Genomic DNA, 18,824 nt, shown 5'->3' with positions numbered 1-18,824 from the left:
GTGAACTCCTTTGTACAGCTGAGAGCACTGCAGCAGCAAATCTGGGTCACACACCCTACAAAGGACACACAACTCCAGATGACAAGTGCTCGTGTGCTCTCTGTTGCTAAAGAAGAGGCTAAAATTAGCTTCTGACTCTTACTCGAATTAAAAATTACCCAAGGGGAAAAGAACTATTTCTCAAGAAGGCAACTGTTATGTCTTAAACCCACACAGTCTCAGCTTTGTATGCAGAAATGCAAAAATAAAAAGGTAGTAACCAATTTTTTGGGAGAAAGGGGATTTTGTTTTTCCTGGAGTATCTCAAAAAGGGAATATGACCAAGGTTATCAGGGACCACAGATGAGCATTCTAGTGCTAACCTCTGTACAGTGCTGCAGCAGCATCTCTTCACTCTGCTATCTTCAAAATACCACTTTTTTTACCTATGGAGTGCTCCCATATCCACATTTTGTCAAAATAAGCCTTAACTCCATGGGTTTTACAAGACCAGCGAGTGAATTGGCTGCCAGCACAACTTTGTGCAGGATCAGCATTTCAGCATTTCCCAAAATCATATATAAAAAGTGATTATAGCAGACCAGAGAGACTGAACATTGCTAAGTTGCTGCCTGATGCCAAATACTGTCAAGAACACACAAATTTCTTAATATAGTTTAAGATTAAGGAAACAAATGATGTGCCCAGCTTAAGGAATACTCTCTCTGTAAAGCACAATCTCTTATTTTGGAGCATTTGGCTTGTAAATCCTTTGCAGCTCTGGGGATCACCTTCTCTAGCAGATCAGATGTAGTGATGTTTTTTATTTTTATCTCTGAATGTTAAGGGTTTTTTCTAATGTTGAATAAAATGTTTTCTTAACTGATAAGCATTATATGGAGGTGAAGGCAGATCACATTCTGTAGCAATAAAACCATATGTAGGCTGTAAGAGCACAAAGCAACTAACAGAAGTGATTCTTACAAGCAGCTTTGCACAAAGATAAATTCCTGTATCTTAGAAAACATTAAACAGCTCTGCCTGCACTCTAAATGCAGTAATTTAAAAATGTTCAGTAACCTGTCCAGTATTTATTGGACGTTATGGAAGCTGTGCATCTCTCAAGCATAAAGACTTTTCATTGACCAAAGTGAACTTTACCATGAGGTGGTGATGGCTGAAAAAGATCCAGCTGGGAGATTTTCAGGCTCCATTCCCTCCCAAATGATTACACTGCACTGCTGCTTCTCAGAATGAGAAGTGAAGTCTGTAACAAATATTTTCCTGTTCCATAATCTCCTTTTCCATGGTGTCCTCTCCCTTCTGTTCAGCTCTCCCTTCTGGGGTTTTGCATAGCTGTCTGGTTTGTCTCAAACTTCTGTAATTGCTGTCCCTGGTGGAGCTGCTTTAACCATGATTTTGGTGTAGACAAGTCACTGAAATTTGAATTACCCAGGCACAGTCTTTCCCTAAACAATGTCCCATAATTATGGCCTGTGGGCATCTGTATCCTCAGTCACAGTGATGGAAATATTAATAGGAAAAAACCACTGTTGGTAAACAAAAAGAGATGTGTGAAGTCCTTGGAGCCTGGTCTTTCCAAAGTCTGCCCTGTCCTGGGGTACAGATTGGGGTTAGATGTAGACAGAAGGAGAGTTGGAGAGGATGGTACCTGTGGTTTTGTTTCTGCTTTGAAATGTTTAAAAGTGGGTTTGCTTACCCCCTTTGCCTTCCAGCATTGGATGCCAGGGATCTGTAGAAAAACCCAGAGTAATTTAGAGAAGGTCATGCCTGGCTCAAAGGTCCCCTTTTTAGATCTTTCTAGTGACAGGCTTTTATGTTCAACTTGACATCATTCCTGAGTGTGGGTAGCAGATAGGATTTGAATACTGCAAGTGAGGAGTGTGAAAAATTCCAGGGATGTTCCAGGCACTGCTAGACAGAACTATATTGATTTAGGAGGAAATCCCAAGGAGGAAATAGTTCTTGTCAACTGATTACTACAAGTTATGGTTATGCTACTCCTGCAGACGTCTATAAATTAAACTGCCAGCAGTTGGCATCTGCCACTGTCACAGTGCTATAGGTCATCCTTCCCTGGGAATTGAGTGATGCCAGAGTGACTTAACCTGCCACAAAAATAGTGAGGGAAGGTCTGGGAGGAAGGCAGAGCTTGGGAGGTGTGTACAGAGCCCCAGCATGGAGAGGGACATAGCATGGGGCAGATGTCATGATACCATGACCTGAACTGTTACGTGCTAAATGTTTTCTCATGCTAGTGGGTCTTTTCATGCTGAAATTCCTTGAATTCTGTCTCCAGGTTGCTGTTTTTCCTCCCTCAATCCATGTGGAGGTATTATCTGCTGAAACAGGGAGGAGGTCATACTGGTTTGGGGGGATATTTTCCTAGCTCATAACTTGCCAGCAAAGCAGCATCTGAAGAGTTTAAATTTGAATTAGCTGACATTTTCCTACTCTCCCAGGAATTCAGGAGTCTTTGAAGAACAGCCCATGTATGTGGGCTGGAGGGATAATTGATTCTGTCTGGAAACCTCTATGCTGATCCCTAAAACCAGGATGGAAGGATTGACATTGTTTACTGTCAGCAGGGATTTGTTTTTTTCTGTCGGTTACTGAATAGTTTCAGCTCAGAGTAACTGAAGATGGATTGAGGTATAGACCTAATCAGGAAGATATGAAAAGATTTATTTTTCTTTACTTTACAGAAAAGGCCACAGATGGCTCTTTGCAGAGTGAAGACTGGACACTTAACATGGAGATCTGTGACATTATCAACGAGACAGAAGAAGGGTATGTGCCATTTCAGCAGACTTGGAAAGGTCCCTGAACACAATCTTCCTCTGGTTGTACTCAGCATGTGAGGAGGTGCAGTGAGGCTGGGGACAGATGCTCATGGTGTGAATGCAGTTTGCAGATCAGTTGCTTGGTTTTCCTGCTCCTTAGACCTCTCCTGCTCTCAGAAAATACTGTATGATGAGTACCTGTAGGATTCAGGATGAGAGGAAATGGCCTCAAGTTGTGCCAGGAGAGCAACTTATTTAGATGATGTATTAGCAAAAAATTCTTCACTGAAAGGGTGGTCAGGCAGTGGGTCATGCTGCCCAGGGAAGTGGTGGAACCACCATTCCTGGAAGGATTCAAAAAGCACCTGGATGTGGCATTTTGGGATGTAGTATAGTGGTGGGCTTAGTGCTGAGTTAATGGTTGCACTCAATGACCTAAGAGGGCCTTCCTAACTCAAATGATTCTGTGATAGTTTCTGTGGTCAGTCTCTGCTTGGGAGGGCTGGCATGAAAAACTTTTTGGAGAGGGTGCCACCTTTGTTTTTCAGCAGGTGTCTCTCTTTGGAATGCCTTTAATTTCAGGTGTTTGTGTAGACAGCTTTCCTGCCACACCTCCAGCACCAGAAAGCTTTGCTGCTTGCAGTCTGCAGGAGAACTGATCACTGCTCTTATTCCCTGGGCTTGTCAGAGTGGCTGTCAGTCTTCCCTGCCTAATCAACAGCTTGAATTTTTGGAGACTTGGGGCATTCCTCCTGTCTTGATTTCTGTGGTGCCTTGTCTCCTCACGTATTTCTCCATAACCCTGGTTTGGTTATAGTCAGATGGTCTGAAATTAACCCACATTCTTATGTCCAGCTGGAAATGGCAAAGGATTCATTTTCCCACAGTTTATGGGATGTGAAAAGCCTGTCTGAGCTGTCTGTTAAAATGGTGTGTTTCTCCTTCAGGCCCAAGGATGCCATTCGAGCGCTGAAGAAGAGACTGAATGGAAACAAAAATTACAGAGAGGTCATGCTGGCGCTGACGGTGAGTGGGGGCAGGCTGGAATGCTTCAAAGGGCAGAACCCTTTTGTCATTTTCCTCTTCCTGGCACTCTCTTGAATGTACACACTATTTCCTTTAACAGCCACTGCTCTGCCCTTTTCTTCTCTCCAATTGCCTCCTCACTTCCTTGGGGAGAGCTGTTGGAAGCTTTGCATAGTGGTTTTCCAACTCAATTGATTTCTGCTTCTTTTCGTGGCTCTTATTCATCCCAAGTACTGACTGAGGAGAGTTAAAGTGGCTCAAATGGGTCTGTTACTCTTTGAGGTTTTCCTTTCTACTCTCATTTCCCTGTGTCCAACCATTCCTCCACTCCAAGGCAACAGCTGTGGACGTATCTGCGAGTGAGGACGATGAACTTGCCATATTTTCAGCTTCATAAGTAGCTGATGCACAATTTCCCTTGTGAATGAATCTCTGTAGGAGACAATGCATTAATTTATGCTGATCTAATTTCACTCAATAAAGTGTAAATTATATTCTGTGCATTCAGACAGCACTGCTAAGGTGTGGGATAATTTAGCAGTGACCTTTCCTGCTGATGGCTTTAGCTGGAGCTTTCCTGGGTAGTGCAGCCCTCCTGAGTGGGGTGCTGGGCTCTGGCAGTAACTAGATCGAGTTGTCCTGCTGTGGGGAGGTGATCTGCATGATTCTTTCACAGAGCTCTTGTTGCATCTCCCTGACGAGGCGTAACCGTACTTTCTGTCTTCTTGCCATTTCCTATCCTGGATTGTCATTTTGACAGATTACCAAAGTCCAAACCATGAGATTATCCATTGTGCAGGAAAGAGCAAAATCCATCAGGAATGAGCCCGTGTCATCATGGCTGATGAAAGTGGCTGAAGGAGGAGAGTAATTACAGATTCCTCGGTACAGAGCCGCAGTGGTTATTAGGCATGGCTGTAAGGAGAAGTGACGCGTTGGATTTATCTCCATGCTAATCATGTTCTTCAGAGAGAAATCAACAGCTGTTCTTCCATGGCAGTTGAATGGCAAGTGGAAGGTGCCTCCAGCTAGGTTGCAGGGGGAAAATGTGTCAAAGTATAACCTGTCAGAGCATTCACAGGGGAGTGTTTTGAATGAGTGAAGATCATTCACCTGAATTCCCAACTCTAAAACATGGCTTATAGCTCGGAGCAACTGGGTCCAGCTGTGTTCCAGGCACATAGAAAATGGTGGAGTGGCACAGCACGATAATATCTCACTGTGACAGGATGTCCTCTGTCTTACCTGCTCCTGATGTGCTGCTGTGTACTTGGCTGTTCAGCTGCACTGGCTGGAAAGTTCTGCTTTGAAGACAAAGAAACTTTCTATTTCTTTACCTTGAAAATAGGAAAGATGGATCACAAAAATGCCCGATATGTTAACAGTGGGTGAGGTACAGCTGAATGTGTGTGTAGAGAAGTCTTCTGGCAAAACTGGGGAAGAAGAGTAGTAAGAGTATAAATGTAATCTCCCCTCTATCTTCTCACCCTCTCATCAAAACATCTAAAATAAATTTAAAAACCAGGTGCTGTGTGTGTGTGATCAAGCTTTGCTCCAACAATGAATGTTGGGTTTTCTTTGTGTGTGTAGGTGTTGGAGACCTGTGTGAAGAACTGTGGCCATCGCTTCCATGTCTTGGTGGCAAACCGTGACTTCATCGATGGAGTTCTGGTGAAAATCATCTCACCCAAGAACAACCCCCCCACTATAGTACAGGATAAAGTCCTAGCACTGATTCAGGTACACAGCTTGTCTCTGCTTCCATATGTTGCTGCCTGAAATAAGGACTGTCTGCTTCGATGCTACGCATCACTAAACATGCTGTCATCGTTAAAAATCTGGCAAGTTTTTTATATATAAACTCAAACAATATATCCAGATTGGTGGGGAAAAGCAGACATGTACACACATAGATATTTTATCCAGGGAGGGCTGTCTGGATTCTAGTCAGAGAGGTACCACGCTAAAACAGGGGGATTTAATAAAAGGTAAATGGATGCTTTTGCAATTTAACAGTCATATCTAGAAGCTGGAGACTTGCCTCGGTGATGAGCTTGTCATCTGAGGCCAGGAGATTTCAGAGGATTGTGCTTTTGGTGTCAGCTGCAGAACACTTGCTTTTCTGTGTCTGTTTCCCTGACCGGAAAATGGAGCTGTTTCCCCCCCATTTGAAAGCATTCTGCATTCCTTTCAAAGATGGTTATAGAAAAGTAAATGACCATATAGGAATTAAAATGCTTTTGGTGTCTTTTCTGTGGTTATTGTGCAGTAAAAGCACACTGTCAGATCCTTGCCTGCAGTGGGAAGTTCAGCCATGGGCCTGTCTGCCACTTCTCCTTCTGTGCAGCACAACAATAAGCAGCCGTGTTAATTCCACAAACCATTAGCCACACATGAGGAAACATTGGTGGCTGCCTGGAGGAAATCTGACAATTATAGGAAGCTTTATCACTAAGCTTCCACAGGCTACTGCATACACCAGAGACTAAAAGACACTGCGTATTTAAAATGATATAAACCTGCTGCAGTGTTCCTTGTGGGGAGGTATTTACAAATGCACAGCATCATTTGCCAGATATACTTCTGATTTTTATGGCAAAGCATGCACTTGGATTTCTGCTGCTTTATTTTTTATTTGGATACAGGGATAGGGCATCCTTAGAGCATGACAATGTAAATAAGTGATTTTCAAACAGGAAATAGGTAGGGTGGTGGAATTAATGGGCATTGAGTTGGGGTCTTTGGGGTCCCTTTATTTCTGGTATATGATTTTGTGACTATTCAAAAAAAATAGCACAAAATTAATGAAATTATTAAAAGCAATTCTTGTGCATCTGACTGAGCCCTCAGGTTTCTGCCTCCCTTGGTGGGAGAGTGGATGCATGCAGTGACCAGGAGATGAGGTTAAAAACTGTCTCATAAAGATAAACTGGGTGTGTTTCCATGTTATTTTAGGGAATGTTGGTTTTGCTGGGCTCTGGGTTTAAATGGATTCCCAGTGGTGAATGCAGCTAAGATGGGAGTATTTGTAACATAATCAGAAAGCCACAGTCATTGCCTCAGTGTATTAAACAGAGCTTTATCTGAGGAGACTTAGTGCAGTAGAGCTAAAAGCCTCACTCTGGGTACTAAATGCCTTTTGATATAAAAAGCCTGAAAATGATGAAGGTTGCCTGTGGGTGGGTTCTGTATGTGTCTCTTTAGCTGGAGGTGGCAGGGGACTTTGTTTTCCAGATTGCCTGACAAGTTTGGAAGAGTGATGGCAGCCACTCATCCCAGGTGCTCTATGGACACACACCCCCAAAATACCTCGTGACAGCTTCACTCAGCTTAGGCTGTGCTCTGGAGAGCTCCCTGGGGTTGGAGTTAGCCCCGTCCCAGAGGGCTGATCTCAGCTTTGTCCCACCAACATTGTATTTATCCCTTTCTATATCCAGGTTTTTTTATTGGGGAATTAATAAGAAAGGAAATGAGAGGATTAATAGCCCAGACTTGGAAGCATGCAAGAGAACTGTACAAACAGCACACATCTTCAGGCACACAGCTGGGAAATTCATGGGCCTTTCCATAAAAAGGGTAGATAAAGCTGCCATCCAGTTTCTTATCTAGAGACTTGTTTTGAGATGCTGAGCATCTTGTGTCTCACTTTCTCAACCTATTTCCCAGTGTACATGAATTAGCATATGTTACACAGTGCTTATCCTTCCTTCTTCACCTTGCTAGGAGGCCTTGGAAATATTCCTTGTCACTGTGCCCCTGGTAAGAGCTGGCCTGTCATCCAGTGTCCAAACACTGGGATGGTCCCCAATTTAGGGGCCTGATTTACAATGGTATTTAAATTACCCGTTTGGGCACACTGTGGGATTTATCCTGAAATATCTACGTTTGATAATCTGGCCCAAAGTTATAGAAGCTCTGAATTCAGTTTCCCCTCTGTCCTACACGTGTTTGGACAATGGGCAGGTCTCCTAAGCTCTAGTGTAGCTCTTTATCCATAAAGCAGAGCTGATATTGCAGCTACCTGGTTGGGTTGTAAGCTGTCTAGGACAGGGATTGTCTTACAATGTGTGTAGACAGCACTTAGGACAATAGTGCCTGTCCTGCTTGTGACCTCTGAGACACACTAATGTAGATAATGCTCCCAGCTCAGGTGAAGAAGAATACAAATGGAAGTGTCTCCTTTCTCCAGGGAAGAGAATTGCAGAAGAGAGAATATTTTTAAAAGGTGGAGTGCAGATGAAATGAGATCATTTTGCAAAATCCACAGGAAGCCAGTGAAAGAGGGGATGCATTAGTTCTTCCTCCTGGACAAACAAGCTTCACTAAAAACTGGGGACAGAATGCAGCATATTTTTGCCTCTTAAGTTTCTTTTGAGTGATGATTATTAAATAGAACATTCCTTGCCTAACACTTTTCACTTTTGCTTGCAAATAGAGTTGAAGTGGTGAACACCATTATGTAGAAGCATCATTCAGATGGCTTCTGATGTAAATTGAAATGGCAGTGAAATGGCAAAGGTGGAGTTACTTGTGCAGTCAAAACCTCCATCAGAATTGGGGATGTTTTGGAAGGTCAGTTCCAAGGAAACAATGGCTGTGTGCTGTCAGAGCTGTTTTCTCTGCCTCATGCAGGGCTGTTTGGGCTTGCACTGCATCAGAACAGTTGATGCAGTTAATTTACTCTTAACAAAGCTGAGAAGCAAACCCAGGATTGTCTGCTTGCACCTGATAATGGATTGTCTCCTGGGCGCAGATGGTAGGAAATGCTCTCTTAGAATTGAACAGGATAGGAATGCAAGTTAAAAATTAATATTATTTTTTATCTTACTTTTCTATCTTGGATTTCTGCTCTCTCAAATATAAAAAATGGCTCAAAGAGCTTTTAAAGTAAAAATAGTCAAAGAATTAGTGTAAAAGTGATGACTAAATGAATTAAGTTCTGAGCCCACGTGCGTCTCGCAGTAGTTCTGGATCCAGCACACTGATACCCTGCTCCACACATGTGGGGGTTTGTGGAATGCTTCATTTTTTAATTGAGTCATAGTATTTCAGTTTTTCCTTCCTCTACCTTTTTAATATTTGGTTCATTTCCAACACAAGTGAGAGGGGTTGAGGCTTTTAGCATGCCGTGCTCCCAGCAGCTTCGTGAGTGCGGGAGGCTGGCTAGCCAAGAGAAGCACTTAGGACTCCCACTGAAGGAAAAGCTCAAATGTGAATTGAAGTCTTTTTAGACACCAGAGAATTCATGCAGGAGAGATATTATGAATGTTCTGGCTGTGGGAATTTCTCTCTTTTAAACTCATCCTTTGTGCCACACTGGGGTGTCCTGAGTGTTGGATATGCTCTGTCAGAGCCCAGGCGTCGTTAGTTCTGCTGCTCAGGGGACTGTCTCTTTCACAGGACAAGAACCTCAGAAAGGACCTTTTTTTTTAAATTTAAGTCTGGTCCAAATAAAACACTGAAGACAACTTGGTTGCTCTGTTTTTTCCTTTGGCAACAAATGAGGATGTTTCACAAAGTGAATGAAGATTACTTGAGATGATTGTACAGCTTTGGGAATTTTGGTTAGATTTGTTGAATCTTTCACACAGACCTTTTCTGGTGGGTCATTTGCTGTACAATATGCCAGAAAAGATCAGCATCAATCACTGCTGAGGAGAGGAGATGGGAAAAGACTTTCATGTATGTTCACAGATTTTGGTGATGTCAGGAGCTACTCAGAGCTACTCTGCACTGGGTTCCTGTCTGTTTTATATCTGAATAAAATGTATGGGTGACTGTCTTAATATTTGCCGGATCTTTTAGACCAGGTCTGATGATTCCAGTTTTCCTTTGAAGCTGAAATCTATGAAAGCTTTTACAGTCAGTATCTGAGGTCATGGTGGGGCTGGAGCTTCATTTGAAAGGTTTATGGATCATCCCTCGTGTTTTCCAGGCTTGGGCTGATGCCTTCCGAAGTAGCCCCGATTTAACTGGAGTAGTGCACATTTATGAAGAACTCAAGAGGAAAGGCATCGAGTTCCCCATGGCAGATCTCGATGCTCTGTCTCCAATACACACACCACAGAGGGTAAGCTACAGCCTTGCAATTCCAGGCGTGTTTTCCCAGGATGTCTAAGTAGCTGGATAACTACTCGTTTTTCCTCTCCCATTTATCTGAATTTGGCTCATTTTCTCACTCCTGGAAGGACATTTTAATAGTGAAAGGGCATGTAAGAGGGGCATAATACAGACTGATAAGCTATCTCCTCCCTTGAGTCAATCATCAATCTGAGGAGTTGTAAATTGTAACATTTAATCTTGTACCATAAAACCACCAAACAAATGCAACTAAATTCTTCAAAGAGAGCCCAGCAGGATTTATGATTGAGATTTACTTCTTTTGCTCAAAAGTGTGGCTGCTTCTTTTGGTGATAACCCTGAGCCAAGGTCTGCCTGTCTATTAGGGGTGTACAGAGTCTGAATCTCTCTGATCCCACAGTAATGTGAGAACTTTACACCTCTGGAAGTTAGGTCTGGAAAGTCAACAGAACTGCTGCTTGGAAGCAACTTAATGATCACAGGTGTTCTGATTATTCACTCTGAAAACTGAAGTTAATGAATCTTTGAAGCAGCAAATGCAAGTGATCAAGGACTGAGAGATTACAATTCTTGTGTCAAGGTTAATTAAATTCAGTATCTACGTATCACATCATTTTTTGGAAGCCTGCAACTTAATTCCTAGTTTAAAAGAATTTATAATTATTTCTCTTTGCCTCTTGTTTTTATTTTGCTTCTCACTTCTCTTGTAAAACTAAATGGACTTAAATGCTTGTGGGTTGGGTCAAAAGAGATGGGCATGGAAGATTTTTGGAGCTGCCAGTCTTTTCTAGTAGCTGCACTGACCTTTCCCACAAGGTGCAATTATGTTCTATATTTGAGCCTGTTTGGCCTGAGGTTGCTGACAAAGCAAGTGCTGTCCCAGCTCAGCTTTTGAACTCCTGTCTTTCTGATGTGGCAGAGTGTTCCTGAAGTTGATCCTGCAGCAAATATGCACAATTCCCAGTCTCAGCAAAGGATGAGCAGCAGTTCTTACTCTTCGTCCTCTCCAACGGCCTATTCTGCTCCTCAGGCCCCAGCCTTGAACGTGACTGGTCCCATCACTGCTAACTCTGAACAGGTATTGGCATGTTGATTCTTTCGAGTGGGACTCTTTCAGCAAAGCAAATTAGAAATTAATTAGCAGAGGAACTTTCATTTTAACCCTTTGGACTTTGTCTCCTAGGTCTGGCTGTACTTAGTAATCATTCTTCCTGTTATACTGTAAAATCTGGGCTGTGCATGTGTCTCTGTGGCCTGGTAATGGCAGCGCAATCTGCTGGTCCAGCCCTCTCAGCAGTATTTTAGCAGTTATTCCCATTAGCCCCTCTCCTTTCAAGGCACAGAATGTCTTGCAGATGCAGGAAGTCAAGCCCTTGCAAATGCCCTAATAGAGGATTTTCTTTTCTCCCTGCAAAATGATAACTTCAGAGCCAAAGATTCTACTTAAAATATGTACATCTTTCCCCACACTGGAATGAGGCACCACAGCCAAGGTCTGGCTTTAGGTGCTGTTTGCAATTGCTTCCCTTCCATACAGACACAGCACATCTGGGTTTGTGATGATAATTCTTCTCTTTTTCTCTTCCTTTTCTCCTGGGTAAACTTTTTATCTCTTTTGGTTTTTTCCTGCTAGAATGTCTGGAGCCTGAGATATCAAGTCAGACAGAACCAGAGATATCTCAAAGTCAGTTCTTGAAAATGAACTGCTTCAACTAAAAGATTATGCAGTGTTTTGCTGTCTTGTTACCCCAATTTAGATTGCCCGGCTGCGCAGTGAGCTGGATATTGTTCGTGGGAATACAAAAGTGATGTCTGAAATGCTGACAGAAATGGTACCTGGACAAGAGGATTCCTCAGACCTTGAGTTACTCCAGGTAAGTTTCCTAGAAGATATGATTCTGATCCTTTCTGTGCTCGTGTTTCTCTGGGGGTGTGTTTTGTTGTAGCTCACTCCACAGCCCTTGCTTGGATTCATAATGGATCTGGGCTGTGCCTGACCCTGGCAAGTGCCATCACTTTGATTTTTTTCATTTGTTAAAGCTTCCAGTGACAAGGATTTCCTGACTTCCCTTGAAACTTGTTCCAGTGCTTTCCTCTTTGTGTAGCTAGAAATTTTTCCCAATGTTGAATATCAGGTCTCCTTTACCACTAAGCAGCTTAGAATTGCCACAGGTTCTGTAAGCCCTGAGCATTCCTGCTTCTTTTACACTCCTCATCACCACTTGTACAGTGTCAAAACATTCCCAGTCACCATGCAGGAAAAAGCACTCCATATTTCCATCTGGACCAAAGAATGCAAAGGGTCTGTGGGTTCTCTACCACTTGAAATTTTATCTATGAACTGATTGTCTTTCCAGAAGATGTGTTTTCCTGAAGGTGTGGTGTCTTAAGGCAAGTGCTCAGGTGAGGTTCTGTGGTGTCCAGAGGGCTAGACTGGGTAATCAGGAGGGAATTCTCTGCAATCCATTGCAGCATTGTGCATCTCAAGAAGGAATACAGTATAAAATGAGCTCGTGTCTCAGGCTTCACACCTATTTCCCCAGGCTAGTGGTCATGGGATGGCCTTTGGGCTGAGGAAAGTCACAGAGTCCCACAGATGAGGAGCACTGCAATCTGACATTCCAGCTGCTGCCCTTAGGGTGGGATTTGCCTTTCCACAGCTTCAGAAATAGCTTTCTGTTCTGATCCTCCAGCAGGGAGGATGGGCTCCCACAGCAATCCGTTCGGAGGAAGGCAGGGAATTGCTCTCTGTGATACATCAGAGTTTGAAATCCATCCAAAAACTGGTCTCTCCCATGCAGTGGCATTGTGTGTTTGTCTCAGAGCCATCATGGCAGCTGATGAGAGGCTCTGCAATAAAGAGCCTTTCAGTCACTGCCCATTTGGGTCGAACTGCTCAAAACAAAAGCAGCTTCCAGGAAACCATGACAGGCCGAAATCGAACAGTTTGCTTACACTGAGAAACAGCCACCAGCATCTTGACAGTGTAACCTTAGAGCACAGCTTTAAGGTGAAAGAACTTGATCATAAAATGGAGTGACAGCAACGATTCTTTACTCCAGCTGGTTCCCTTCTGTGACTGATGCAGCCTAAATCTGAATCACAGAGCTGGGGAGAACCCGTTTTTGATCACAAAGGATGGTTAGCCTTTTGAGGGCTCTGAGCTGGGTGCTGCATGCAAGGACTCCTCGCTTTGAGGTTTATATAGCCCTCCTCCTTAAATAATTCCTGACATTTTCTCCAACAATCAAATGTAAACAGCCTGTGAGAGAGCCAGCTCTGAGCAGAATAGATAGGTACTGTCAGCCCTCTCGGAAAGGCAGCAAACAAACCTCTGAAATGTCACAATCTGCTTCCAAAGTGATGGGATCAAAACTGACATTGGAGAACACATTCCTCAAGCTGTTAAGGCAGCTGGATTGCACTAGGTGAAATTTATCCAGAGCTTAGGATGTCAGACCATGCAAGGAAAACAAACACATTTTTGCTTTCATCCTGAAGGTTGTGTACCAACAAGTCATCCTTGTTTAGTGCTGAATTTTTGCTGTGAAGTGGAGCTGGGAGGAGTGGAAGATGACAGAGGGACATGCTTTAGCTGGAATGTGTCAGTGCTTATTGAAGTAAAACCGTTGGCCTGATCAGAGGCACCCTGCCATACGTCATGTTTCTTCTTGCTGTTCTCCTCAGCAGACCAGTTTGACCTTTAGTCTTGAGGCCTTTCAGGACTACAGAATTCTGCTAAGTATTTGGTGATGGAAGAGATGTCCTGGAAGCATGAGAAGTCCTGGTCTAGGCAAACTGAAATCTAGATTTCTTGATGACAGGCTTTTAAAATAAATGCCCTCCCTCTGCATTCCTTAAAATGTTCTTCTGAAACTCCCCATTGCCTTTGTGCAGTCTCTTGTCAGTGCACTTGCTCAGTGGAAGGGAACATTTCTGTGTGTCTCAGTGCTGGAGGGTGTGTGAAACACTCACCTTTTCATGCTCCTGCTCCTTGGTTTGTCTTTACCCTCATGTTCTCTGAAGCTGGTGAGTTCTTGTCCTAGCACACACTTAGTATTTGTGGTAGCCCTGATGAGCCTTTTTTCCCCCACGTGTTCCACCTTACACATCATTTAGTTTTTAAGGATGATACTGCCAGGAAGAGCAGATTGAATTTTCCTTGAAAGCTTTCTTCTGGGAAGATGTTGTATTAACATGTTTTATTCTTAAAACAGATGACTAAAATACAGATATTTATTTTCTGAAGTACTCAGAGTTAAAGAAGAATCAGGAAGTTGAATTGTGAATAGGCCCTCAAGGTTTTCTGCCAGCATCTCTTGAAGGGCGTTTGATTAGATGTGCTTTTGGGTGACATTTAATCATGCAAAGATAAACTTGTCTTAGTGTTTCTCAGTTGGGGGATATGTTTGGCTGTGAACAGAGCTCAACTAAATCTACTTATTGCTTGTTGCTTATCAGACTGTGTGTGCACAATGCATTCCTCCTAGGAGCTGAACCGAACCTGCAGAGCCATGCAGCAGAGAATTGTGGAGCTTATCTCACGAGTGTCCAATGAAGAAGTCACAGAGGAGCTGCTGCATGTGAATGATGATTTAAATAACGTCTTCCTCCGATATGAAAGGTGGGGCATCTCTCCCAGCAACCATTTACATTCATTCAGGGTTTTCACATAAGAATAAAATAGGTCAGTTGGTGAAATTGGGCCTTCTGGGCCAAGGGTCTAACATGACACAGAGAACCAAACCACAGGAACCATTTACACAGCGTTTTTATGGCCTTTTATGGTAACATTCCTGTTTCAGTTGATTCTTTTAATACTATGATTTTTTTTTTTTTTTTGTACTATGCATAGAATTTTTGTAGGGCATATCCATAAAATGCAATGCAACCTTGTGAAAATGCTCGAGTCTGCGAGTCCCTTTTGTGCAGGGCTGTACAGGTGTAGGGACTTGGGACCAAAAATAGCTCAGCCACAGTCACTAGTTCCCCTGCTAGCCCAGGCTCTGCACAAATCTCTGTGCTGCTTCCTGGCTTAGGGAGGCTCCCATGAGCTCTCTCTGCCCTCTGATCTCTGAGCTCTCAGTCCCAGTGCTGGTGCAAGGGGAGCTGCCTGAGGTGGGCGGGAGCACTGAGCATGCAAAGGATTTGTTTTTAAGTAACACTTAAAATCTTGAAAAACAAAAAAAGCCTGTCTTGTGCAGAGCTAATGTTTCGAAGAGCTGGTCTGCAGGAATCATCCCCAGGGACAGGACTTGGGGCACAGGTCTTTCGACATGTCAGACAAAGGCGCTGTCAGGCACATCTGCTGCAGGAGGTGACACGTGATGCCGCAGTCTTGGGAAAGTTTAATCTTCCCCTTAATGACAGGCCTGGGGAGCGAGGCACCAAAGAGTAGCCTTTGTTCCTTGCTCTTAGCACAGGGCTTTGTTTCTCAAGCTTTTAAAAATAAATTAGACTCTAGATCTGTGAATTTGTGCTGTCACGGCAAAGGCTGCAAAGACGACTCGGTGCCCTCGATTTTGCCTTTGATTTTGTCGTTCAGAGGAGATGGGGCAAACTTTGAAACAAACGCTGGCTTTTTGTGTGAAATGGTGTGTGTTTCATGCACAAGCAGGGTTCTACAAGTGGCAGAGTGCAACTATCACTGAGGTTTAGTCTGGTCACCCTTAATATTTTTTCTATTTCCCCCCCATCTGCGACTTTGCTGACTGTGGCTGATGTGTTTGTAGTCATTATTCATGAAAAGGGAGCTGAGCGATGTTAGCAAGCCATTTGTGGTGGAATAGCTGCACTGGTCTGAGCATTCAATAAATTCCAGTTCCTCCTCTGCTATTCCAAAAGCTCCCCATCCATCATGCTGATTTCTAGCACAGGGACCAAGCTCCATCAGTGACTCAAGCAGGAGCTCTGGCCTTTGCTGTGAAGCGTTGGGATGTAAATGAACAGAAGCCTTTTGGTGAGAAATGAGGTGGGAGGTGTCTTAGGTTTCCAGCAAAGGGAGTTGGATTTCCAGTAATAGCAAACACCCACAGTTTCCTAAAATTGAAATTTGGGCCTGAATTTGGTTTTGCTGCCTTTTAAGTCTGTATTTTCCTCTGTTACATTAAGAAAACATTTTAGTTTGCTTGACATTCCCTGTTGTATTTTGTCCATCTGGGAGAAAACCCATAAGATTATATGATTTTTGCTGGAAAGAGAGACTGCTTCTGAAACTACTTTGAAAAATTCAAACCTCCAAGAAATCATGGTGCTTTTCCATGGTGAGGAAGGAGGTCAGACTGGCCTCAGACAGGCTATGGGAGCAGGTAGTTCCCCTGCTGTTTTGAGTTCATAGAATTACAGAATGGTTTGGGTTGGAAGGGACCTCAAAACTCATCTAATCCCACCCCCTGCCATGGGTGAGGACACCTTCCACTAGACCAGGTTGCTCAAAGCTCCATCCAGCCTGGCCTTGAAGACTTTCATAAAAGCTGGGTTTAGGTTTGTTGCCCCAGATGCACAGAATAAAGAAGAGATCAGAGCTTGACTAACCCGACATCTTCTCCTTAGAAGTACCAAGGTTTTATCCAACATCATTACTTTTCCTGTTGGAAAGTACCAACCTATCTGAGCATAGGCTGTGACCATCTTTGAGTTGTCTCAGGATGTTTTAAGCAATGAATCTGCTGCCCATTGTCCCTCGTGCCACGTGTGCCTGGCTTGGGCTGTGCCACACACACATGGCTCCTCATTTACATTATTGCAGCAAGAGGGAGCTGGTAAGTGGGAGTGAGCCGAGCTGCAGTGCTTGGCTTGTTGAGCTGTGAGCATCAATCTTGCTGCAGTTCCTCCTGTCCCTTGGCTCACACAACAGTCTGTCACAAAGCACTTAATGATTAAAAAAAGCCCCCAAACCAAAAGACAAATCCTGCAGTGGTTTTCAAGCATGTTTGTTCTGCAAGATCAGATTAGTCAACTTAAAATCCACCTTTGCCTAGAGTGCAACTTCTCAGCAATCCTCCTTTTGTCCTGACCTGGAGTTTAAGCTTTCAGACTTCCCTTTGGAGCCAGAGAAAACTAAGTTCAGTGGCAAGCATGTCATGGCTTGGTTATAAACTCATGTTTTTTATTATTTATTGGTGGCTTTGATAATCTGTGTTGGGGTTTTTTTCCTGAACAGATTTGAACGATACAGATCGGGACGCTCAACACAGAACGCCAGCAATGGAGTAAGTACCTCACTCCTTTGATTCTCTAATACCAGCTGCAGTACTATCAGTAGTATCACACCTCACTCCTTTGATTCATACCAGCTGCAGTACTACCAGTAGTATCACACCTCACTCCTTTGATTCTCTAATACCAGCTGCAGTACTATCAGTAGTATCGCATCTCACTCCTTTGATTCTCTAATACCAGCTGCAGTACTACCAGTAGTATCACACCTCACTCCTTTGATTCGTACCAACTGCAGTGCTATCAGTAGTATCACACCTCACTCCTTTGATTCGTACCAACTGCAGTACTACCAGTAGTATCACACCTCACTCCTTTGATTCTCTAATACCAGCTGCAGTACTACCAGTAGTATCACACCTCACTCCTTTGATTCGTACCAACTGCAGTGCTATCAGTAGTATCCCACCTTCTACCTGCCCAGCCCTGTGTCCTGCCTGTACTGGCTAATGGTGGATGCCAGGAAAAGTAAGAATGTGGCAAATCCCAAGGGACAACTTTTAGCTCAGGAAGTCACTTCACAGTAAAACATCTCTATGTTTACAATCCTTGATGAATTTTCATTCCTCTATTAACTTTTTTGATTGCTTTCGAGTCTATGTGGACTTTAGGAGTTCACAATGTCCTTAAGCAATAAGTTCCACAGTTTCACTATACATTTTTACCTATTTATTTTGCATTTATATATAACAAATATTTTGTTTACATTTGATCAAGTCACTTAATGATTTTTGTTTGCTTCACCTAATTTTTCTTCACTGTGTCTTACAATACCACTGTTCAGGTTAATTTTCTTCCTGCCATTCATAATTTTAAGAACCACTCTTATCTCCTATTTAAGCAGCCCTTTCCAAGCTGAAGAGTTCTAATTATTCTTTAAATGAAAATTCTTTTGTAGTTGTTTTATAGTGCTCAAGGTCTGAGTTCATGATGAATCTATACTTCTATTATGTTTTCTCTTCTGCATTCATAACTATTTCCTCTGTTTACTGTGCTTTACCATTTCTTCAGCAAAGACTCTGTATTGACACTTCAGTCACAACAAAGAAGTTTTGTTTCTGAAAACAGTTTATACCTAATGTGGACAATTGTGGTGTTTAATGTTGTACTGCAAGAAGAAATTTCTGGCATTTGTAACTTCTGTGTTTCTTGTGTCCTGACAGGTACTGAATGAGGTGACAGAAGATAATTTAATAGATTTGGGTCCTGGCTCTCCAGCTGTGGTGAGCCCAATGGTTGGAAACTCAGCACCTCCATCTTCACTTTCTTCACAGCTTGCAGGCCTTGGTGAGTGCCTGATCTAGATCAAGCTCTCCTCTACCTATTAATGTTGCCATGTGGCCTCTAAAAGGTTTGGGTATTTTGCTCACAGGGGGATTAGAAGGCATTCCCACTCTCCTGCACTGTGGCAATCTGCAGTTGAGAACCAGCCTGGCACAAAGGGAGGGATTTATTAATCAGAGGGAAGACTGGCAGAGAGGGTGCAGGTTGTTGTTCATGGTAGAACTTGTACTACTACTTCTATTTCTGCTTAGTTATAGTTCTCTGTGAAATCAGCCTGCTGATGTTCTTGATTACCCTTCTACAAATAATATTTGAAACCTTTGGGTGAAAGGTTTTATGAAACTCTTAGGTGGTTTGCATTAAATCAAACCAAAGATTGTGTGATTGGATCGCTGGGTTTGACTGAAGGTTCTCCACCTCTTTCAGCACTGC

General features: G+C 43.1%; 1 protein-coding gene across 3 annotated transcripts in view; it reads left to right on the top strand.

Moving 5' to 3' along the window:
* The window catches only part of TOM1L2 (target of myb1 like 2 membrane trafficking protein), a 56,840-nt gene that overhangs the window by 16,213 nt on the left and 21,803 nt on the right, over positions 1-18,824 (top strand). For all 3 annotated transcript variants that reach the window (XM_066561274.1, XM_066561273.1, XM_066561272.1), the window contains exons 2-10: positions 2,706-2,790; positions 3,731-3,809; positions 5,400-5,549; positions 9,745-9,879; positions 10,810-10,968; positions 11,648-11,764; positions 14,381-14,514; positions 17,053-17,101; positions 18,272-18,395. In XM_066561274.1, the coding sequence (XP_066417371.1) occupies positions 2,706-2,790; positions 3,731-3,809; positions 5,400-5,549; positions 9,745-9,879; positions 10,810-10,968; positions 11,648-11,764; positions 14,381-14,514; positions 17,053-17,101; positions 18,272-18,395 (1,032 nt within the window). The remainder of the gene's footprint in view (positions 1-2,705; positions 2,791-3,730; positions 3,810-5,399; positions 5,550-9,744; positions 9,880-10,809; positions 10,969-11,647; positions 11,765-14,380; positions 14,515-17,052; positions 17,102-18,271; positions 18,396-18,824) is intronic.

The sequence above is a fragment of the Molothrus aeneus genome, chromosome 16 (genome assembly GCF_037042795.1).
Source record: "Molothrus aeneus isolate 106 chromosome 16, BPBGC_Maene_1.0, whole genome shotgun sequence".
NCBI lineage: Eukaryota > Metazoa > Chordata > Aves > Passeriformes > Icteridae > Molothrus > Molothrus aeneus.
Note: the sequence above shows the minus strand (reverse complement) of the source record. Positions and strands in the feature narration are given on the sequence as shown.